The sequence below is a fragment of the Scatophagus argus genome, chromosome 11, assembly GCF_020382885.2.
Source record: "Scatophagus argus isolate fScaArg1 chromosome 11, fScaArg1.pri, whole genome shotgun sequence".
Lineage (NCBI taxonomy): Eukaryota > Metazoa > Chordata > Actinopteri > Scatophagidae > Scatophagus > Scatophagus argus.
The window spans coordinates 6,137,014-6,161,276 of record NC_058503.1 but is presented as its reverse complement, the minus strand read 5'-3'; the positions used below and the strand labels follow the sequence as shown (position 1 = coordinate 6,161,276).

Below are 24,263 nucleotides of genomic sequence, written 5' to 3'. Positions count from 1 at the left end.
TAAACCTGTTTCTTTGGACATTGTTCAGAGGAGAACATGCGTCAGACATGTTCTTGCCTATTGGATATATGTGATGGAAAAGGTACTGCCAAATCTCTAGCATGATGTTGCTTAATTTGATGTAAAGTTGATTGCTCAAAAAGTGAAATATCTTCACATCAGCATATCTATCACAAAATATGTTTGTGTATTGGCCTCAAAAATCCAGTATTTCTGATGCTCTTATCATTATCAATAGGTTTACCTTCAGCAAGACAATTAAACCTTTTGTTCAATAGGATATATTTTTTTCTGGGCAGCAGCTATCTGACCAATATGCATTTTTAAGGATTTTTCCAACAGGTCAGTGAATGCAGCATAACTCACAGTTAAGGCTGACCCAGTTTTATGTTCTAGCGTAGGTCATGGCTGTTTTCTACCTGAGTCTGAAGCTCCCTTAATCAAAGAGAAAACACACCCTAATCACAAGAGGAGTCAGAGGGAGGAAAGGCATAAATGATAGTAAAACCAACCTCCTGAGCAACGAACAGTGAAAGAACAAAGAGAAATGAAAGTGTTCCCCTTGCCTTAAGATTAGAAAAGTGGGACAGTTTGCCTAGTGGCCTCCTTAATAATATTGTTTCTTCCTGCCTGGGTGACAAGACATGTTCTCAGAGGAGCAGCTCCAAACAACCCAGTAGGGTTATCTCTAACCGAAATACCAACGCTTCCCAAGCCTCCGATAAGCTACCTCATGAAGGAAACTGGCCTATCTAATTAGAGGTGTAAGGATTCAGGCAAACTGGGAGAAAAAGCTAAGTAAGCAAAGCTAGAGGCCAAACGATGCAGTTCATTGCATTTGATTTAGTCTTGACTTCCAAAAAATGGAACTTGCATTGACTCAACTGTGCACTTCATTAAAGGTATAGCCCACAGAGAATCTTTGGAGGATCCACCACTCCTATGGCTGTAGCCTTTAAAGGTGGAAAATTGAAAAGTATGTATCTTGTGCCTTCATGCAGCGTGGCAACTGTTGTCAGCTTGGATTGACAGCAGAAACAGGGGACATAAATTTCTCAAACCACCCCTGCAGCGTGATTCACTCTAACATTGTTCCATCTGTTCCAAACACTTACTGTTTCTCTACAACAGAGCTGAATACACTGCGTGTTAATCATTCCTTGTAGCTACGTTCTACTGGAAGTAGTATGTAGTGTGGCATCTAAAGGCTGATTACTTACAACAGTTTTATCAGTGGCTTAGAAGTGGATTATAGTGCAGCAGTGGCTTGAGAGGGTTGTCTGAATACTGCGATCCTCACCCAGTTTTCAGTCAGTACTTTGGGGCCTGTTACAACATTTGTATGGCTTTAGGTGCTGGTGGTGAAAAGAAATAATGAGCTGCTTGGGTTGTCTAACTACCAGCCTTGTCAACATAACATATCTGTAAAATTTCAGTTCACCACAGAACGGTCAGCCTCAAGACAAACAAAGTGCATTTTTCTTAAACTCTTGACAGAAATAAGAGAAACACTCACATTAAATCAGTCTCCATGCTGTCAGATTTCATTTCTTAAGTGGCTTATTTAACCAAATTCCATTTCCACGTGCGTAGAAAAATAGTTATCCTAAATGTGAAATTAGTTGTTTATTCTCTCCATTCGATGTCTGTCCAGAAAACATCAGAAGATACATTATGTTGTTCACAAGGACAGCGCTAAAAATATAAGAATATGAAGGTGGGAAACATCAGCAGTTCCTTTAATATCTAAAAACTACAGCTTCCAACATCCATGAAGGATTACGCTATAAAGTTTAATGGTTTCATACTTTCAGTTATCTTTTAAAGCTGATTACATTTACATGCTGCAGTTAAATGGATCCATTCAGAAGTTAAAAACAAAAAGAGGTCAAAACAGGCACATTTTAAAGATATCGGTAATGGTATATGATCTATCATGAGATCAGACGACCTGTACCACTGGGAGTGTTTTTTTTCTTTTTCAGAATGAAACTGCTTGTTGTCTCAGATACATACAGAAAGATACATGCATACAAATACAAGTCGCTCATAAACATTTCTCCCTCCCTGTTTTCCCTCCTCTTCTGTATCTCTGTGCAGCTGATAAAAGCAGAAGCAGCAGTAGCAGTGTTGTGAAGCAGGGTCAGATGGAGCAGCGTGACGGGCCTCAGGGCCGCTGGACACCCTGCCATGTCGAGCTGACACCCTGTGAGCTCCGGCTGTACACTCTGGACAGCAGTGCCAACCGCCAGCTGGGCACCGCCTACTCTCTGTCACACTGCCAGAGTGTCATCTCACCAGCCCCATGCAGCCAGCCCGGCCAGATCACTCAACCTGCCGATCAACGCACGCTCCAGGCCTTGTTTTTCAACAGCACGCGTCTGCAGCTGAGGGCAGCCAACCAATGGGAGGCCATGGAGTGGAGAAGGCTGATGTGGGAGAAGGTGCAGGCGGCCAAACCTGTGAGGCAGGAGAGCCGCCAGCGGAAGACCGGGGTGGAAAAGTTTCCCACACCTATGTCGCCCTCCTCATCACCCTCTCCATCAGGGCTCGACACCCGGCCTGATGGTGACAGTGACACCTCCACCTCAGCAGAGGCGTCACTCTCTCTCCAGCTGAATTCTGGCATCCTGAGCAGACCCACCACCCTGCCTCTGTTCACCCAACGCTGCCAGGACGTTCTCAAAGCCGGTCTGCTGCACCAGCTGATGGATCAGAACAACTGGTTGGCCTTCACCTTTGTCCTGACCAGATCTTCTCTTCGAGCCTTCCCTACCGAGGGCCGTGGGTGTGTGTCCCAGCCTGTCCTCCAGTACTCTTTGGCCTCCTGCTTGTCCGTGCAGCACGATAAGGAGCCAGAAAATGGAGAACCATGGCCAGCTAGAGGGAACTGCTTCCAGGCAGTTTTCCCCAAAGAGGTACTCAGACTTCGGGCTGACGATCAGCTCAAGGCTCAGGAATGGGTGGAGGCCCTGCGGGAAGCGGTCGCAGCACAGAGGCCTGCCCAAGAAGAATGTGGAGAAATGGGAGAAGATGCTCCAGCCTTTCCAGGAGTGTTGTTGAGATCAAAACCGTCCAGAGAGAGGAGACAGCGAGAGGCCCAGAGAGCCAAGCGGCAGTCAGTCACCACCAGTTTCCTCAGTATTCTCACCTGCCTGGCTGTGGAGAAGGGTCTCACAGCTCAGAGCTTCAGGTGTGCAGGTAAATTTACACAGAGAAACTTTAGCGTTTCAAGAAATGAGGAAGTGGCTTTATTGTAGTGTTTTCATTATGTTTAACAGATGTATGAAAGATGCTGTCCCTGAATACAGCCACCCTTTCCTGTCTGTCAGTGGTTTGGGGTGTTTTTCAGTATTTAGTCTGTGCCCTTTTTCATATCCTGAATCATTAGAGGCTCTCTCCCTCCGTTATTGTTCGTCTTGTTAGTCACCATGCCAGGCCATTGGACAGCCCCATGAATGGCAGGCGGTGCTTTTACTCTCCCTGGGTGTGAAACGTGGGCTTCCTCTCTTTCGCTCTCTCTCTCATAGGGAGGGCTTTGAATAATCACTGCTCACCTCCCATTTTATTTGTAACAACTGGCTTATTAATGCAGGGTTGTTTGAAAAGCCAGCTGAAACAGGAACAAGGACAGAGGCCGTCTGGGGGCAACTGATGATAATTGGTAGGCTTAAAGCACCAGAGGAGAGGAAAAATGGATGAATGAATGAATGAATGAGAGCAAATGAAAGCGGCCTGTGGATGCTACAGTGGTTCGGCTTGATCGTAGTTGTTTGATTGAAGGGTTTTAGGGTAGAGCTGGATGGGAAGGACAGCTGGATACGTCCATTTTCTATACCTCTGCTCTCTCAATCCGTTTATTTTCCTCCTTTCCCTCCCTTTCTTTTTTCCTGTCACCCCTTCATTCAGAGTCACAGCCTTTCCCTCTTTTTGTCCCCCTCATTTATTTGACTGTATCTGGTCTTAGTCTCCTGCAGTGTTACTCAGCAGGTCCTGAAAAAAGTCTTTCAATTCAAGGCTGCACAAGTCCAAAGGTTATTGTTCAAGTCCTTATGTTTCAAGTTTATAGTTTTTATTTCCATTTTAATTTTATTTTTATTTTCAAAACATTTGTCTTTAAATGTCAGTTTTCAGGAAATTTGTCTTTAAATGTCACTGCCATCAACTTTAAACTTAACTAAAAGACAGCCTATGTGAACAATTGCTGCTTGTCCTCTGTTTGACATTATTGTAAATTGAATACGTTTGTGTTTTGGGCACTTGGAACTTGTGATTCATTTTCTGCCATTTTACAGACTGAATATCTGGTGGTCAAATACAAGAGTTACTTGTCTATGTGAGCATTATTTATTGTACAATGATTATTACAGTGACTCATGAAACTACACTTTGATGAGCTGTTTCTAAAGATTTGTATCTTCAGGAGGAATCAGTAAGCTTGGGGTGTGATCCGCCTCCCTTTTAAGCCAGGTGTTTTCCAGTTAAACCCTACTCGGTCTGAACAGGCAAATGGGGAAATTAATTAAACTTATATCCCGGAATTGAATGCTGAACCCGTTAGATGATGGACTTGATGTTTTGGCTGTAGTAGTCTGTTACTGACAAATTTGCAGCTAATTGGTAATCTCCTAAAACCCCAAAGTCCAATCCATCTTGAGTTGTGAATGCTTATCAGGTTATTTATATATGAAGCCGCTGATCTAAACAAGATCTCTTGATGTTGTGTATGCTACTTTAGTTTCCATGATTTCTCTTTGAACGTGTTTCAAGTCTTCTCTTTGCATATGCATGCTACATCCATACATATCGCGTGATTGGTTGTTTAACATCAAAATGTAAAATGTATTCAACTAATTACATATGGGAATTGCTGCGTTTTTGATTCCTTTTGAAGGAAATGGCTAGTGTTTGTTTGAAGGCTGTAACTCCCCTTCACCCCTCATCCCACACTCGCGCGCACACATACACATTGTAGAGTGTCTTCTCAGGTTGGGTGACCCCCATCATTTCCCGGGTGCACATTCTCAGGCCCCTGACAGACCATGTGAGTCTACTGGACAGGGGGGCTTTGGGTGAAGTGGGAATCGGTAGATATGAGGGAGGAAGTAGGAGGTGGGCTCACATCAAAAGATAGACAGTGTCTGACTCGCTCACTTACATACACACACAGATAGACACACACACTCTCACTCACTGTCTTAATCATAGTACTCTCCATTTGTGCACATTTTCATTTGAGTGTTTGGTCGGTGTGAATGAGACACATCAAAGCTGCTCGTCTTTTCAGTTTTAATCCATCCACACACACACACACACACACACACACTAGCATCCTCTCAGAGGTGTGGTGTGGTGGTTTAAAACCAGCGGCGGGCAGATGAAAGCGGGAGCCCCTTTTTGCCCTGATGTCATCTCTCGCTCACTTGCTGTATCTCTCTCTCTCTCCCTCTCCCTCTCCCTCCCTCCCTCCCTCCCTCTCTGGACCATACCTCTCTCTGAGCAGGTCAAAGTGACCCTCTCTCACTACAGAGAGCCGCAGTACAATCGGTAGACCTTTTGAGCTACGTTTGAATTCCCATTCATCTTTTCCTCTGCCCCCCCCCTCCAAAAGACTCATAAAAGATCAGAGACAAGTAGATAAAGCAGTTGTTACTGTGGATTGTGTGATGATAATGGAGCAAGTAGTTAGCAGCAGAAAGTATTCATAGTTACAACTGAAATTAAGACAGTAGCATTCCTGAGTAGTTCAGTATCATCTGAAAATGGAAGTTAGTGTTGTGATGGTCAACTTTGAAAATTTGTAATGGTGTAAGACAGACAAACGTTGCAAATACTCGTGCAGGAAAAGCTGAAACAGAGAAACTTTTTACTGTTTTATTTGGACAATCATTCAAAACCACAAGTCAGCATGTATACTGTTTTAAGCACTGATACTTCATTGTACACTCACTTGAATAAGTGTAATTACTGTCTTCTGTGTATGTGAACTGGATTTAATTCCCTCACATACTCATCTACCATCACCTACCATCCTACACCACACACAGGAAAGAAAGGTAACTACAGCAGTGGTTCTAACATCCAGGTGTTACGTAATGAACTCACTTTGTAGTCAGACTGAATGAAGCATCCTTCATTAAAGTGCATGGCAGCGCAAACTTTGGCGGAAGCAGCAACTGTCATATCTTTTTTTGTAATCGTGGTTTCATATCAGCATTTTTCAGCATTACATTTATGCTTATATATGTATATACATTCTTACATTATATACTTTATAAAGGTTGACTGATAGTTGATTTTGAAATAATAATAGTTTGTGGCAGGATAAAGCTGATAGCTGATTGATTGGCAGGTGTCATCCTCCACCCCCTGTTGGGCATGAACAATCTATCATTGTGTCAATGTGTATAACTTGTTAGTTATTTCTAGGAATGAAACGTATAGTACTGTTTTTGTTTTTTATTTATACATCCTTGCACTCTGTCCTTGGTTCAGTCTACTTCAGTGTTCTCTCTGCTCATTGGTGAATTTCAGTGGGGTGCTCTCTGTTTTGAGGTTGTTTTGCTGCTTTTTGAGGTTTTGCTCAGAATCAGATCACCATAAGATTTATATGCTTGGTGTTATTTTATCCTTTGTCGTCTTCTGTAGTCCCACATGCATTTTTTGTTGAGGCTTGACTGCTTGTTTTACTGTGCAGAGCACATTGTAGGCTTCCTAGAAGTACATATGTCTCCGTGGGTTTGTTCTGTACTTGACCTCATGATATAGGATTTGAGGTTAAGGTTAAAGGTTGTTATTTAGTTTGCAAATCTTTTCATGCTACATACATATGTGTCTTTGTTGCTCCGGCCCCAGCAGTGGCAGACCAAAATCGAGGTCACAGTTGGCCAGAAAGCCAGCCTGGTGGTCAGCTCTTTCCTCGAAGTGACACGGTGTTTCTCTGGCTGTTGACCATCCCCTCTGCGTGCTGGCTCCCGACCAGTCGACTGTGGTGTTTTTTGAAAGAGCAGCCACCCCAACAACAGCATGAGCTCACTGCTGTAATTAGTTACACATATGTATTCAATCATGGATCAAAAAGATAAGACTTTGTTGTTGACTTTTTCTCATCTTATCCAATTTCTTTCAAAGGGAAAAAAAATTGTGGTTTAAATTATACTGGTGAAAGTGGATGCTGATAATTTATAGATTACCAAAAGGTTCAGCATCCTGAAAAGTGTCTGAAGGAAATAATAAAAATGGCAGAAGCTGTTGCAGTCAGAATGCAATTGGGACAGCCAGACCACAATTGGACATGACTCAGAAGTTTGTTCAGTTTAGCCTTAATTTTTAAAAATAATGTTTAAGGCCACTTAACTCCAGCTGCCCTGGAAAAACTCCAGACAATGCTGTCCTTGTAAGTACAGCCCATACAGCAGCATAGCTTTACATGATTCCCAAGGGACAGCGTGATGTTCAAGACAAGCGTCCTGTGACTGACAAGGGTTGCTGAGCTGGCACCTCTGCTGGAAAGCTTTTTCACTAAAGCGGTGCCAGCTCCTGACCAGCAGTCCAAAACTCAAAGACTTTTCATTTACTATTGTAAATGGCAGCAAAGGCAGCAGATTCTAACATTTAAGAGGCTGGAAACAATGACAAGCAAATTGACATTTTTGTTTGAAAAATGACTGCAGCAATTAATTGAATATCAGAATAGTTGGCAGTTTGATTAATCGATTAATTTTTGCAGCTCTTAAAGATAATATACATGATCCAGTGTCTCACGACTGGCACATTTTACAGTTAAAAAAGTGAACTTGTTGATTCTTGTTGGTGAATAAACTGTTTAATGAAGATGCTAATGTGACACTGTTCTTACGTAGCCTTAAACATTTCTGTACTACAATGTCTTTTAACTTACTGACATTACAAACCAAACTCCATCCTTCAGTCTGTGTGTGGCTGACTGGTGCTCCAACACGAGTCTTTTCCCTTCTTGTGGGCAGATAAAACAGGAATCCAGCTCCCAGCACTGATTGGACTATTGTCTGTCTTTTTCAGACGTCTGATTCTTGTCTATGATGGAAACGTAGCCGGACTAACTTCTCTTTATTGTCTGCCTTCATCTTGTTTGATCTTACTCTTCTCTTTTGTTCAATTCCTTCATTCCTCTCATCTCCTGATAGCCTTACTCATTCTGTATTTTTTTCTTCTATTTCCCTGTTTGCAGTGCGTGTTGTTCCTTGTGTTGAAGCACCACTGACAAACATGCTGGCACACGTCCCTCTTCCTCTGTCGTTCTTCTTTTTTTTTTTTCTTCAGATTTCCATGCCTCTGTTTTCCAAAATCTAGATAACAATCTTCTATTTCTTTTCTTCTCTACCTCTCTTCATTTGCTGAAGAGCAAATGTTTTCCTCCAAGCCTCATGTCCTTTGAGATTGTGTGGATAAGGGACACCTGTCACAGTGCTGTGGTGTGTGTGTGTGTGTGGGTGTGTGGCCACAGACCAGGTCCGGGTGTTTGGGTGAAGAATGAACTTTAAAGAGCCTAGAAGACAAAGACGGCAGTGGGGCAGCAATCAGGCTGAATAGAGCTGAAGATCTGTTGGTCTTTCAGGTCTACAAAACACTTTCTTACTGAAGTTCTCTGTGTTGTGACTACTGGTAGAACCATAACTCTGCTATCTGAGGGAACGCTTCAAATAAGCATGGCAGGGGAGATTTTGGCAAACATGGATATTAATATTAGAAGATGCACTGAACAAGATGAAAAGGATTCTCAAATATTGCCTCACAGGTTTGGACATAATGACGGATTGTATATCTGGTTTCAGGAGTTTTAGGGTGGCAGTGGACACAATGAAATTAGGTGGGCTTCCTCCCCAAAAACAAAAGCGACTCATTTCATGATGACATTGTTCACCATTTATACTCTAACTCCTCAAGAACACCAGATTTAGTTTTGCTGATAGAGACATGAAATACAAAAATAGATCATTTAACCAGAACTTTAACCACAGAAATGCAGCATGCAAAGACTGTGTGACTTAAATACAGTTTAGTCACCAAAACCATAACTGGTGACTTAAAGGTTTTATAGCTGGTCCTTAAGGCCACACTCAAAGGTAGGGTGACAAGCAGTCATTAAAATGGGAGCTGGCTGAAATAATCGTTGCAGACAGTCTCTCCTGGAAGACATTCAGAGTGATGCATTTTTTTGGAAAACAGAAGAGAAGAGAAGGCTTACTTTTCACACCTCCTCATATTCGGTCAATGACTGCATGTCCCATTTAGCATCCGATTTTTTTTTTTAATTTATTTATTTTTTTGTATGAGGTGCATGTTTCCATCCCAACTGTAAAACTTGAAAATAGGTCGGAATCTATACTGCTGATCAGATTAAACACCTTCCTTTCTCCGTGTTCTTTCAACAATTCTTTAATCATATAAAATTGGTGATCTGTTTTTTTCATCCAGCTTTTGTGTCGTGATAAAATCTATTCCCTTATTGGGGTCAGGGTTCCTTTTAAACTTAACCTATCTTGTTTATTAACTACTAGTTTGCTCAGCTAGATTAGTGTGGTATTTAGTGAGTGGCAGTAAACTGACAGGTATTATCACACCAAGTGGTTCAGCCAATGTTTTCTCTTGATATTGGCTCTTTGCTGCCGCCTCCAACACACTTTTAATACTAGAACATGACTTGTGCAACACCTTAGTGCTGATTAACCCTTTAGGACACATATCAGAATGGTCAGATAGAGCAATTATATGATTGTCTTTATCCAAGCCATCACTTGATGACGTACAGGGTGCCCAATAAATCAGAGATAACACACACTTGTTCTGTTTTGGTTTGAATTCCACTTTTACTAAAAAGGGTTTAACTTGTTTTCCTCATGATTATTGAGACATTAAGACACTCCAGAGCAGTGATTCTCAAACTTTTCGTTGCACGCCTTAAATCTGCAACTTTATTAATCATTAGCAATAATTGGGGAAGCAACTAATAAAAAACAGATCCAAATTGAATTTTAGTGATGGACAGCATCATTTTTTTTTACTTTGATAAGTCATCCTCATTTTCTCATTCAGATCAATTTCACCCACCTTTAGCGGCTCTGTGATGCCCCCCAGGTTGACAACCACTGCCTAAGTATCTTATGTATCCGTGTTTATTTATAAGATTTAAGTATGCACACACTTGCATACTTACCCAGTGACTCTCTCCTCAGGCTGTCAGCGTCCGATTGGTTTGTCCAGAGGAAAGGCAAAGGTTTGCTACTACAGTGGCTGGTACTACTGCCAGAACTGCCATCAGGACAACTCCTTCCTCATCCCAGCACGCCTCCTGCACAACTGGGACACCAGCAAGCACAAGGTGAAAGAATGCAAATTTCCTATTGTGAACTTAAAAAGTCTAAGTTTTAGGAAAAAAACACGAAGGCCCCATTAAAGAGCAACTGAAGGTTTTCCTGGAAATTCAAGTTTCAGTTTCATTTTCAAGTCTTCAAATAGATTTTAGTCAATCTGAACCAAATTTTGTTAAGTGTTATTTTCTTCAAATAGAACTGTTAAATTGAAGGCTAAATTAGTTGGTAATGTGTGTTTATTTCTTGAACCTAAGAATTTTTCTAAGGCTGTGTTCATTTTACCCGTGTGTAAAAAAAAATAAATAAATAAATAAGCGCAGTGATCTCATTATTTTAAACATAGTCATGCCACATCACAACTTGTAAAAGTACAACTCACCTTTTTACCTGCTGATCATCTTGTTGAAACACAAACCTTAGACTGTTGTAAAACCTGTACGGTGTGCTTGTTGTTTTCAGTGGATGCCTGCTAAAATTAAGGGTCATTTTTCATCTGCAACAGATTTCCTCAGATGAAATGGAATAGACATTTAAGGAAATCACTTGTCAGATTTCTTGCCGAGATGAGATGATTGATACACATACTCTCATGTCTGTCTGTTGAATGTGAAGTTCCAGACAGCAGATGGGACTTTTACTTAGCATAAAGACTAGAAACATGAAAATAGCTAGCCTGGCTCTATCTGAAGGTGAAGAAAATGTTCCTCTAACTAATTGGAGGCCTGCATCACCCGTTACAATCATGGAACAAACAACTCGTGTCCTTGGTGCACTGATCCTTATGTATACTGCTGTGCTTCTTCAGGTGTCTAAACAGGCCAAAGAGTTCCTGGAGTTTGTTTATGAGGAGCCCCTGTTGGACATCCAGCAGCTCAACCCTTGTCTGTATGATCACTGTGAGCCCCTCAGCACCGTCCTGCGTCTCCGTCAACAGCTCCAGTCACTGCGGGCCTACCTGTTCAGCTGCCGAGCAACGGTTGCTGAGGACCTCAGACGAAGGTAGGTCAGCGTTCAAGTCTGTTGTGATGTGGAGGCGTAGTTCTCTTCTCTGTAACTTTATCTATAATGTGCATCTTAATTTAGGGCACCATATCCCGCCATCTTTTGGCTTGTGACCCCGTAAAATTAATTTGGATTGGATGTAATTAGGGACTTGTTTATGACCAATCAACAAGAGTTGAATGAGCTCAGTTAAGTACGTTGCAGATTTAAAGGATCAGTTCACCTAATCGTGCAAGAAGACACATACCAAACAATTTGGATGGTTAGGTAATGGTAAGAAGTAATTTTTTTTTCAATGTGGGTGTAGAACAGACTAAATAATGATTTTATGGGGGTAGGGGGGAGATAATAAAGTATCTATCTATCTATCTACTATTTTCAATGCATAGCTATTGTTGTTATGTTTAAAATTAGCCACTGGTGTCATAAGAGTCACACTGACTCATACACTAAAATAAAGTTATATTCCTCAGTGGATGAATTGATTTAACAGACTGTTAAAATCGTAAAAAAAAGGTCTGTTTACATGTGTATGTCTGAGTGCATGCATGTATGTTACCATCAATTTTATCTGCATGCATTCCTGTGTGTATATATGCTGCATATACATAAAGGATGTGTGTCTGTGTATATGTTCGTGTGTGATGATCGCAGTGGGGAGTGTAGGGGGGACTGTTTATCCGAGTGGGGTCCCATACTGAAAGCCTTGTCTGTGAGCTGATGGATGCTCCTTGCCCTGGTCCAGGTCACTAATACACTGATCCAACGGGCCACGTCTAAAGGAGAATCATCTGCTTCAGACTGGAATCTAAATAATATTCACTCAGGATAATTTACAAAAAAAAAAACCAACAAACAAACATATTTTCTTACCAGTAACAGTATGTAGCCTATTCTTTGTCTCCTGTAGCTTGATGTTTGTTAGAACATAGTTTGCTAAGAAATAAATATTAATTAAATGTACTTTTTGAATGCTAACACCAGAAACACTTCTGTAGTATTCAGATGGTAGCAAAGACGGTGTATGTTTGTGTAGTGTAAATTTAGTTGCTATAAAGATATTATTTCATTAATTTGACAAGCAAAGTATACATTGGAGGCAAAAGACAAAATGTCAAAGACTGTATGTCAGATGCCAGTATTTGCTGAAGTGCTCTGGGAAGGTAATGGCAAAAAATCTTTAACTAAAATGACAACCAGAAGCTTACAATAATAATGAAGGAATATTGAAAGGGAAATTTATGTTAACTGTGGGTTTGGACATATTTTACTTTCTCTGAGCCCTGTTTTCATGTTAATGGAAAATGTTGGTAAAATATACAGAGGCAGAATTACCCACATTGATTGTCAATGAATATCGGCATGAGATGCTCAAACTGCAGATGTCCCACTATTAAAATGTTTTTGCCATGTCACTTCACACTAAAACTACAGGGGTTTTTATCAGCCTTTAAAGAACCTATATTAGTCATATACCCTGTTGCGTCGCAGAGACGAGCAGCATCATGTCCTTCTGTGTTTACTTCTGTCCCATTAGCTAGTGCCGGCTAGTGCCCCGCCAATTCTAAACACTGCAGGATTGATGAGGGCCGTGGCGCTAAAACCTTCCCCTGGTCATCAGTCTACTTCAGGGGGGATCTGAAGAGAGGTGTCTGTTGCATACAGGCAAAGAGCCATGGACAGACAATCACACACACAACCACATGAGGCACTAAAGGCTGCAAGTCAGACAGCACAGAATTTTTGTCCCTGTTCAGCAGTTCAAACACGATCTCTAACTGCAGCATTGACTTTAGATCATCTCAAGAATCAACACGCCCATGGGTGAACGACTGGCTGCAAGTGTATTTGTGACTTACACAATGTGGGCTCTGGGCATAAAAATAAAACGTCATCAGTCAGAAACTAGCAATGACACCAAAAGCATAAACGAAGAGCTTAAACAAAAGCAAGGTTGTGAAGGTGTACTAGAGGGTTGGGGGTAGTGCTGGAAGAAGCTGCGTATGTAAATGAGGCCTTACAAAATCATTAAAATGTTAACACCACAAAGCACATGCAAAAAGTTGTATCAACACTTGTTGACACTATGTAAACACAAATTGAACATTTTAAGTTTGACAAAGATAAGATTTACTGCAAAGATATTGTTTTGGTTTGCATTAGATTGTAATGTGTTTGTCCATCCCCTGCACATGTGTACATGCACATATGCACATATACACATACACACACACATATACAAACACATATATTTACAGGACTTCCTCCATCTGCTGGTTCACACAGCCAGGTCCGACTCACCTTCAGTACATGATCAGAATCACTTTAGTGATAACAGACTTTTAATGAAAGGTGTGTCTGCTGGACTGGACAGAGCACTGAGGATGGTGAAATTAAATATTGAATTAAATACTATTGGGTCTTACACAAATATTGTAAGCTGGCATACAAGCATGGATCTGTGTGTTTCTGTTAGTCCTCAAGCACTTTTATCAAGATCAGCACACACTTAAAGGGTGTGTTCGTCTGGGCGCTGACTACACAATCACTGAGGAACCAGTGTGTGTTTGATTATTGTGTGTGTTTGATTGCTGGAGCCAAATGTGTGTGTGTATTGTGGGTATTGTCTCATGAATGCTGATGTGGTAACCATTGGTGACATACCAAACAGAGTAATTTATCAGTGGTGCCTATCACCATGAGGTGCCTGGATCTCTCTCTCTCTCTCTCTCTCTCTCTCTCTCTCTCTCACACACACACACATACACACATACACATATGTATAAATACACACACATGCATACTTGTGTTTTGGTGACACTCATCACAGCTTAGACAGGATTTAACATGGTGCCATCCATCTTAGTGGTCTGAAAGGAGGCCTTGCAATACACACACACACACACACACACACACACACACACACACACACACGTATAGTGTACAGTATACTACACTTCAGCTCTCCTGTCTGTGTTTTGTCACATAATAGACGATGGAATGTTGCTAACTCCAGATGAATATCTCTACTATGTTTAGCACCATGAACTGAAAGGCTGCTTGTTAAACATTAAATCAACGAAAAGCTCATATTTAACTACAGTATGTTATTGTTGTTACATATTTAGATGTTTGTTTATTTTAAATAACGATATGCACAGTTAGTATTAGAAGGCAGTTTGACTTAGAAAAAAGGGCAAAAGATCAGCTTCAGTTTGCGTTCACTTTGGGTGTAATCATCAGGGTCACTCCCTGCTAATTACTGCCATTTTTATGGTTATTTTGACTGATGTTGCTGGCGCATGTGATATGGGATGTTATTTTGCATTTAAGAAAATATACAGAATTGCCAATTGGTCAAATGCACAACCTGCTTTAGAGCAAGATGCATTAAAACTTTTTCTTGTGCATCTTTTCACAGGATCTTCCCAAGGGAATACCTGCTACAACACATTCACCTGTACTCCATGGCTGACCTGCAGCAGGTACGCTCACATGCACACACACACACACATACACACACACACACACACACACACAGACACATACATGCTCTTATACTGTAATAGTGATACTACTCACTAAAACTAAACTGATATAGAAAACCATTGATCAGTTTTCGGTTTAGACCTTAGACTGGGCTCGTTCTCACTTCTTCAAAGAGTCTTTTAATGATTAAGATTAATTTAGTAAAATGATTTAAGATTTCACAATAACAGGTCTAAAGAAGAAGAGAAGAGCAGCGGAAACAGAACTGTAATTTAAAAAAAAAAAGTGAAAATATTGGAATATATTAATGTTTGGCGTTACATTTGTCAATAAAAAATGATTTTGCTGGCCTGCAGAGTCGTCTGGCCACTGCATTGCACAGTTATTTTAGTGAATTATTAAGTCTGTTTTAAAAACCTGTTGCTCAGGACTCACGTCTTCATTTTGGTCTAATAGGCTTGGAGCTAAAAGGCACACACAGAGAAAATATTAAGGCACAAACAAATACATTGGAGTTGGTGTTTTTGTTGGATTTGTTGACAGTGGAAAAACACTGAATAATGCTCACCTTATCCTTTAAGTAAACATAACCTCTCCTTTGCTTCTTTGGCAAGTGTCCATGTCATAACAGGGTTAAGCGAGGGTAATACCCTCTAATGGCCCTGTTTAGAACGGGGTTTGCTCTTTCAAGTGTCGTAATCCAGGAAAACTATGGTCTCGGTGTGGAAAGAATTCATATCTGGCATTGTGAAAACCTTTAAGTTTTCCTCATCTGTTTTTTTCCAGTGTCAAGACACATCACTGTGCGTTATCTCTCGTTTAATCAGCAGATTTTCTTATCAAATTGCAAACTGTCATATCTCTGCTAGTGTACCTGCTGTTGAGACCAGTTAAGTTGCTCAGCTGTGTTTTAATCCTGATTGTGAGGTGAAATTATATGATGAATTTAAATGTGTTCAATTTAAAATAAAAAATAAAGAAATTCTTGTTTAGCAGCGATCATAAAAAGGAAACACACCCTGGCCTTTCAGCAGTTCAGTATCTAGTGGTTGGACTGAGTTGGGGGGTCACAGGAAAGCAACCACAAATGACTGAAAAGTTCTTTTGTTTGTCATTATGTTCATTATGTTGTACCCTGCCCCATTTTTTTCTTTCACCCCTCTCTGACTCAGATCTTGTCTGCAGACTCTCACAGTGAAAGAGATTGGAAACCCCCCCCGCCCCCCCTCCCTTTCCTCCTCCACTCCCACACTCTGTGTCTCTCTGCTTCACTAATTGGTCACATTCAGAATCAACAGGCAGAAAAACAAAGCGTGACATCCCTTCATTCTTCCTAACATCCCCTTGGCCTCACACACGCTCAGCAAACGTGTGTTTTTTGTCTGTGTGTGTGTGTTATGTGTGTGTGTTCTTCACTCTCTCTTCCCTGCTAAACTCTGATATGTACTCATAAACTGGCGATTTAGTACTAATTCGAACAATAGGTGTCTTCGGTAGCACAGCTCCCTCTTCTCTTTTCCTCCCCCTCTAATTTCCCCCTCTCTTCTCTCTTCCCTCCTCCCTCTTGGAGATTCTCAAGCACTGTGCCTCTTAATTGGTTTTCCATATTAACAAGCTTGTTTCTTTTGATTCACCTCCTGAATAAAATGACGCTCTTAATCAACATGGCTTTTTTTGTTCCAGCTCAGAGGTCAGTGAAGGCTAACCTCCCCTGGCTAAACCCTGGACCACACTGGTCTATTCACCTCCCAACAAATAGCCTCCACCCATATCCCCTATTAGGAACCAGTTCATTTGGGGAAAACATATGTGTTTGTCTAAGGACACTCTGCCCTTTTCCTGTGCTGCTTTTAAGGATTGTTTCTAGGGTTTTGTGTAAGGATTTAAGTAGTAGGCAAGTAAGTGTGTGTGTGTCTGTGTGTGTGTGTGTGTGTGCAGCAGGCTTCCCACAGTGACACCCTGGCATGCCCTCTATGTCTGGCATGCCTCTCCACTCACACTTGTGCACACACACAGAGGCCTCTTAACTAAATGTTAAAACTTCTCAGAAAAGTTTCTGCTCATGGCTTTCAGTTCAGGTGGAGGCTTTTCTTGGCAGATGTACATATGATAAGGTCTGCCATGGTAATCAGCCTCATGTGGTAATTAGGCAACAAATGGTAAAAGGATAGATCATAGCAGATTTAACTGTTAAGGCTTAAAAGTTAAAAGAATATGTCTTTGTCACTAGAATATGTTGAAGGATTAAACTGTATTACAGTATACTGTAAATCGGTATTTTTGCATTAAGGAGTTACACTGTTCCTACAGCAGCAATGTTTGTCGTTTCTGAGGTTACGCCGTGGCTACCGTGTACCCGTCCTAAAAGTGTATTTTCCCAAATATCTCTCCACCTGTTCTCTCCCCATTTTCTGTGCCAATGTCAGAGTCCCATACATGAAAACAAAAGTGGAGGAATGACAAGAGGACTGAACCATCTGTGGCTGAAGTCAGTGCTGTCAATCTCCAAACTCCAAACTTTGGGGAACCCCCTAATAAGACTGACTCCACCATGCATCCACTGACAGTCAACATAAATCACGTCTCTTGTGTGTGTGTGTGTGTGTGTGTGTGTGTGAGAGAGAGAGAGAGAGAGAGAGAGAGAGGGTGTTATCCAAACAGAGCTCACCCTGGTCTCTCCAGCCATGTAATCTCAGCTGGCTTTCCAGTTCCTCAATGGAGCTGCGTTTGTGTGTGTTAGTGTGTGTATGAGAGTGTGTGAGTTAGTGTGTGTAGAGAGAGAGACAGAGAGGAAAGAGGAGGGCAGGCGAACGGCTGTTAAACAGCAGTTTTAGGGGATTAGGAGCTTTTGGAACACAAAGACTCTGCATGCAGCAGAGAAAGAGGTTGAACTGGAGGGGGAGGAGTTTAAGACCATGGATGGAGGGAGAGGAGGTGAAGTGTGTGTGTGTGTGTGTGCGTGTGTTTGAAGGGAAAAAGGGTAAAGGGTGTGAATACATCTGGAGGGTTGTTCCTGCACGGTAATCTAGAATCACATTGTGAAGACATTACAAAAAAAAAATGTAAGTAATTTCTCACTTTTGTACTGTTTGCAAATTCCAAGAGTTTTAATCTTGGTACTGATACTGCTGTTATATGGAAAAGAACACAAAGTCATCCCGTTGTTCTTTTTTAGTTGGGAGTCTTATATTTGTTTGAGGCGATTAATGAATATAAAGGGGGCCCAGTCCTCCTAAATCCTACCTACTGGACCTGAATGTGTGGTCATACTGTACTGTGCTGTCGGCTCAGTGTGGGTTTCATAAGGCAGTTGTTCCTGACTTTTTTTTTTTTTTTTTTGCAGAGTGATCCCTCAAAAAGAAGCAACGTCAGCTTGTATCCCCTCATCTCATGTTACATGTGTGTCCCACCTGAGACCTAACTTTCTCAGATTGTTTTATCATAATAATTAATAATTAGATATCTAAATATATCAGGAACAGAAGTCGGTCTGACCCAGCTGACCCCAAATGCCCATCAGACCACTGAGAGATGTGCCAGTAGCCTAGCTACAGACACACAGGGCAGCCATCAGTATTTGCCTTCACTGTTGTCCCTGTTGGATGTGGGCGAGTGTACAAATTAAAAGGGTTGAAGTTGGAGGCTCCTGTTTAAATTATGGTTCCAGTGGGGCCCTACAGGCCATTGCTACTTTAGTATAGGTAATAAAATGGTCACTGGATATTTTACAGCATGTAGTATCAGCTGGGATATGGGAATTTTAGGATAATGGAGGGAAGGATTTGTGAATTTAGGGAATTAAATGTGCTAATTTCACTGGTAAATCAATGTTGAATAATTCAGTGATTATAATTTAAGGTTGCGTCCAGGCTTCATACGCGTATAAGTCCCTTTCTTCATATTGTCCCATCTCCATTTTCTGTCACTCCGCATGCATCCGTCTTTTTGTGCCTCCCTCCTTCTTTCCCATAGTCCCTCCAGTCCTACCAGTCAGCCACCAGAGCTGTGCTACCACTCGTTTGATTCTGCCCAGTCCAATTATGGAGGACCTTAATTACTGAGCCTGTCAGCCTCCATCAGGAGAGGCATTTGTCATTTGGACTGGGTTGAACCGGGCTGAGTGGGGCTGCATAGGTTTGGTGTGGGCTGTGCTGGGCAGAGGGTGGATGTTTGCTCCCTTCTTGATTTCTTCTGTTTTTGTATATTTGTTATAGTTAGGTGTTTCAGATTTTCAAACAAAATAGAATATGAAAAAAGACAACCTGATTAACAAAACAAAACAAAACAAACAAAAAAAAAGATCATTTCATGTACTGAAGTATAAAAATGATCTAACACCTATTTTCCTTGTGTGACAAAGTAGCAGCCCCCCTAAACTTAATCACTGGTTGTACCACCTTATGCAGCAACAACTGCAACCAAATACTTCTGACAGCTAGAGATTGGTCTTTCACATCCCTCTGGAGGAACTGTGGCCCATTGTGCAGAATTGTTGTAATTCAGCAACATTGGAAGGTTTACAATCATGAACTGCCCCTACTGTTTAAGTTTCTGCCGCAGCACCTCAATTAGATTCAAGTCAGAACTTTGACTGACTGCTTGAAAATTCACAAAGGAGCTGATTTTTTTTTTTTTTTTTTTTGTGAACAGTTTGAAACCCTCGTTTACATCCATGTATACTAGCTTGCATTTTCTTCTTCTTCCTCAGCTGATATTAAGTGAAATAGTGTGAAACCACCAGGAGGATTACGCATCACAGCTCCAGAGCACCTCCAGAGGTCAAAACTCCACAGCTACCTTCAAGTGAGGAGCTGGTTAGCGAGATTGTCACAGTCAGGTCTATAGTGTCTTTCACAAAGTAAGTCAGCTCATAACAACCTGTACAGCTCACTCTCATCCATGATTTTCTCTCTTTTTGAAGCTTTTCTTTGGACACTTTTTTCATGTCTACAGTCGTGGAGGTAGCTGGCTATGAAGGAACTCATTTATTCATTCTTTATGCAATTATGAATAATAATGCAATATTGTTTCATCTCATCTTACTGTTTTAGCTTGTGTAGTGCATTGCTCATTTTTTCATTTTAAGACTCTTGCAACAATGAAAAATGAATAATCAGTGGCTGCAGCCGCAAACAGTTTTACCGTAAAGGTTGAGTTAAACAAGTCTTGCCAGAGGCTAATGATAATTCCTGTTTTTTATCCTGATATTAATCTAAAATATCACTCACATGTTGGTCTGAGACTGATAATTTGATACCATAGATGGTGCATGAGGGCATTGTATGGGTTGTTATGGTAAAAGCCTTCACTGGAGGCCATTACTCTTGATGTAACATCTGATAGACTTTGGCCCTGTTGTGTGATTTACTGTAAACAGTATCAGTATAACTCAGTGTGCCATGTTGTCTGTGTGTTTGCGTGTGTGTTTTTTCTTCCTCTTCTCTCCATCTCATGTCCTCCTCTTCTCCTTTCGTCGTGTAACAAACAGCATGAAGGAGGTTATAATTGGGAGGTCCAGAGCTCTGCCAGGTGGAACCACTTGTATCTGAATACAGGCTCTCGCTCTCTCTCAAGATCTCTCTCGTATATTGTATCTCTACCACTCTTTCTCTTACTTTATGCTCTGTTTTTCTCTGTTGCGCTCTCCTTCTCTGTCTCACTCTCTCATTATGCTTATAGCTCTGTTGGAGTTATCAACATGATGCGACAAACCTTAGCGGCCATATTGAGTTTTTCTAAGATTCTACACAGCTTTTCTTTCTAAATGTTTTTCTCTGTGAGTCATCCACTGTCTGTTCACTACAACAAAACTCCAGACCCCCACTCCCCCACCCACCCCACTTCTTAATGGAACTTGCCAAGCGTTGCGATTAAAGGTGCTCTCCTCATGTACTGTCTTCCTCCTTCCTTCCTTCCCTCAGATTCCTGTCCTCTTGTCTTGTGTATTTCCTCCTACCTAAAGAGGATTCTGCTTTTGTGTAGTCACAACAGTATTACAGTTTCGTCACGCACTTTAAAAAATGAATTCACATTTAAAATTCATATTTAAACATTTTCAGGTCACAAAGAAATGTGTTTGCCTCAGTTCATACTGCCTCAAAAATATCTGTGTGTTAACAACAAAGTTTAGATTAGATTAAAATATATCACGTGCCTGTGGCCACTAGTTTTTGCCTGTATTTAGTGTCTCTAAATTTGACTGCTTGAAGGCCAAATCCTTCTCTTGGCATGCATATAGTCTTGTATGCTTTACTCATGTAACTTGTAGCTTCTAACAGTTAATCGTATCTAATTATACTGGTTATCCTTAAAGACGAAGGAGAACATTTTTGCTTCTCTGCAAGCTGTTCAGAATTCAAGAAAATCCTGACACGAAGGACCATAAACCATCATTAAGGAATGGTCTTTGCTTTTAAGAAGCCTTGAAACTACTCCTGATTGGCATTTCAGTTTCTCAGATTTCATCCACACTAATCCAGAGCCATGTAGTGTTGCACCAGAGAGCTAATGTTGGTATGACAGCACAATTAGATCCATGCTAACAGGCTGAGTTAATGTGTAAGTGTACCCGGTAAACCACTGTAGATTTCACACAGGTGCGCAGCCTGACCTAACTGTCACGTGCACATCAGTTTGTGTTGAGGGTGCTGACAGCCAGTTTGGTACCTTAATATTGACGTCTGAAACCTTATGAACTTGGATTTAAAGGTCTTTGTTGTTGTTGAGCACGTCTTCTACTCTGTTCATCCTCTCTGTTCACTCTCCAGGTGATTGATGGAAAACTGGCTCCCTTCCTGTCCAAGGTGATCAAGTTTGCTAGCTCCCATGTCTTCAGCTGCAGTTTGTGTCGAGAGAAAGGCTTCATCTGTGAGCTCTGCCACAACGGACAAGTCATCTACCCCTTCCAGGAGAACGCAACCAAGAGGTACACGTCCTCAGATAAATATGAACAGAGTAAAGAAAAAAACCTTGACCTTTTACAACGATTTGGATTTGAATGGCTTATTTTATGCCTGACTTTATGCCGCCTAGATTGAATCCATGTCAGCTTGTGTCTCTCCGTTACCACCTCTAACATTTGCTTTATGCTCAGTCTGATTTGAGGAATCCTGTTCTGTAGAAACGTACAGTTTCTTTAGCAGGCAATGAGTTGTGTCAGGCACTTTCTGAGAGAGTACCTCAAAGCAAAGCACTTGTATAACAATCACATAATGTGGTTTTTATATTTGTCTGGAGACATGCTGAATAGATGAATGTTCCTCTTAAATAAGGCAGCTCATCAGAAATATTCTTGTATTTTGACTGCCTGAGATGGTGGTTAGATTTACTTTCTTCCAGGCCCCCCAAGTTGAGTATGTGTATCTTCTTGTGCTTGTTCATGCTCGATACGTGTCCTCATGAACTTCTGTTTTCGTGAAGACCAATGTAAGTTTGAGTCCTCAGAGGGAAGACAATTTGGTTCTTTCTGACTTCATCAAAGGGTTGTTTGAGGTCTGATGGGTAATTTATAGAAATTATTCAAAAAAAAAAAAACAAAAAAAAACCCAAAACCTTATTTTTCAACTTCCTGATATCTAGCCATGCCCGTAGTTTTGATTTTATTTTTCCAGTTTTTTTCTGAGATTTTCATTTCCAACAAAATAAAAATGAGGTGAATGGAATTTGCAGCATTGAAACCCAACATTTTAAATTTAACATCTCGTTGCAGAATTTCTCAACATCCTGGGTGTACTTTCCATCATAGTCCCTATGATTACACTTTCAGGGATGTAAACAATATAAACTAAAATCTGTGCACCTCCACTGTGAGTCGCAACAGGAGTGTTAGAAACATCGGAAATCACAGACACCCAAACAAAATCTGTATGGATACGCTCAAAGCCATGAGATGAAGTGTGTAACAGAGCAAGTGCAACAGAGCTGAACCTGCTGCTTGTCAACGACGCTGGCTGGCATGAGAGAGCTGTGTGTGTGTGTGTGTAAGGTGAGATGGTTGGGTGGTTATTCGTGACACGGACAGTTAACACAGTCCAGAACCTCGTCCTCGTCTCTTAAACTCAGAGTGACAGTCAGTGGACAGATAACAGCTGATCAGGGCCGATTCCTAGAAGACTCCGAGCTGTGGAGGGAGATACTGGCATAAAATCTGGACTATCACTCACACACGTACACACCTTGCTTGTTGAGTTGTGTTTTATGACTTGTGAAGGAAGTGTTAAGTGTTAACTGATAACAGCAGTATCACTGTACTTACTGGAGCTGAGCTGTTGACTTTTTTACTCAGAAACTGATGGTACAGGAAATAAGCAATAACAGGACGTAAACAGCCCACCGCGCTTAATAGATCATCCAGTTTGTTACAGTCAAGTTTGTAATCAACTGTTTTGTATTTTTTGGCCTTGGCCATCATGTTCATCAGCAGGAAATTGCTGTTTTGGGAGCTGATAAATGCAACACAGCTCTTTAATCCAGCTTGAGTTAAAGGCTGCTCTGTCATCGATTACTCCACCCATGCAGCTTGCAGAAGCAGAGTAATCTAGAAGGGAGAGCTCATACCTCTGCCAAGATCAAATAGGCCTTAGCTGAAGCGTCAGCATCACCTCTCAGTCATCACTTAAGACCCACTAGAAGTGTGTGGTGGTATTTAGGGACCCTGTGTGTGCCCGTATCTTCTTATTGTTATTTTGATATGTGTGGGACACTTGTGAATGTCAACATTTGGGTAGTGGGCTTGTTGCCACCAGACAATGACAGACTGGTAGGCTAAAAACATATCGACCAAGTTACAACTGTATCTCTGTCTCTCTGCTCTGCCCTGCTGGTGTTGTGGATGTACAAAGAGTTGCAGGTCGCTCTGTTTGTAATTCATGTATAATCTGGCAATGTGGCTTACAAGCTGGTGTGGATTTCTTCATTTGTGCTTTCAAATGTAATCACCACGAAACAATGAGAAAATGTATCTCTGATTCACTGTTTTGTTGCTGCTAATGCCACTCCCTCTCTTCATTCAGTGTCCAGCTCGCTCGACCACAGCTGCACTCTTGAGGGGCCAACACGCAGCTGAATCCTAGCTGTGAATAGGAAATCATAGTTAGTTAGTTTCAAATCATAACAGAACTTTGAGAGCTCTGGACAATTTGTACATTTTGCAGTGTGATGAAATATACAGTAGTTTTAGCGATTCCTGAAAGTGACATTTGATAAGTATTATGGGAACACAGTTTTATGTTGCCGACAAGACTGATATCACTCTCCTCTCTGTACAGTAAGCATGAAGCTGGTTAGCTTAACAACAAAATTCTCCTACCAGATCATCTGAAGTACACAAATCTTTAATCTGTACAGGAACTGAAGGGTAAAATTGTTGAATAAAGTAAGTGTAAAATGTTTTGGTTTAACAGGGGCTTATGTGTCAGACTG

The 24,263-nt window shown here is 41.2% G+C and overlaps 1 protein-coding gene across 4 annotated transcripts in view; it reads left to right on the top strand.

Annotated features, from left to right (window-relative positions):
* plekhm3 (pleckstrin homology domain containing, family M, member 3) overlaps nt 1-24,263 on the top strand; it is a 36,434-nt gene that overhangs the window by 7,307 nt on the left and 4,864 nt on the right. For 3 of the 4 annotated variants that reach the window (XM_046404052.1, XM_046404050.1, XM_046404053.1), the window contains exons 3-7: nt 2,101-3,201; nt 10,215-10,360; nt 11,158-11,351; nt 14,776-14,839; nt 21,611-21,768. In XM_046404052.1, coding sequence (XP_046260008.1) covers nt 2,101-3,201; nt 10,215-10,360; nt 11,158-11,351; nt 14,776-14,839; nt 21,611-21,768 — 1,663 coding nt within the window. Of the gene's footprint in view, nt 1-2,100; nt 3,202-10,214; nt 10,361-11,157; nt 11,352-14,775; nt 14,840-19,551; nt 19,702-21,610; nt 21,769-24,263 lie in introns of those variants that run through there. The other variant, XR_006844690.1, reaches the window with a different exon arrangement.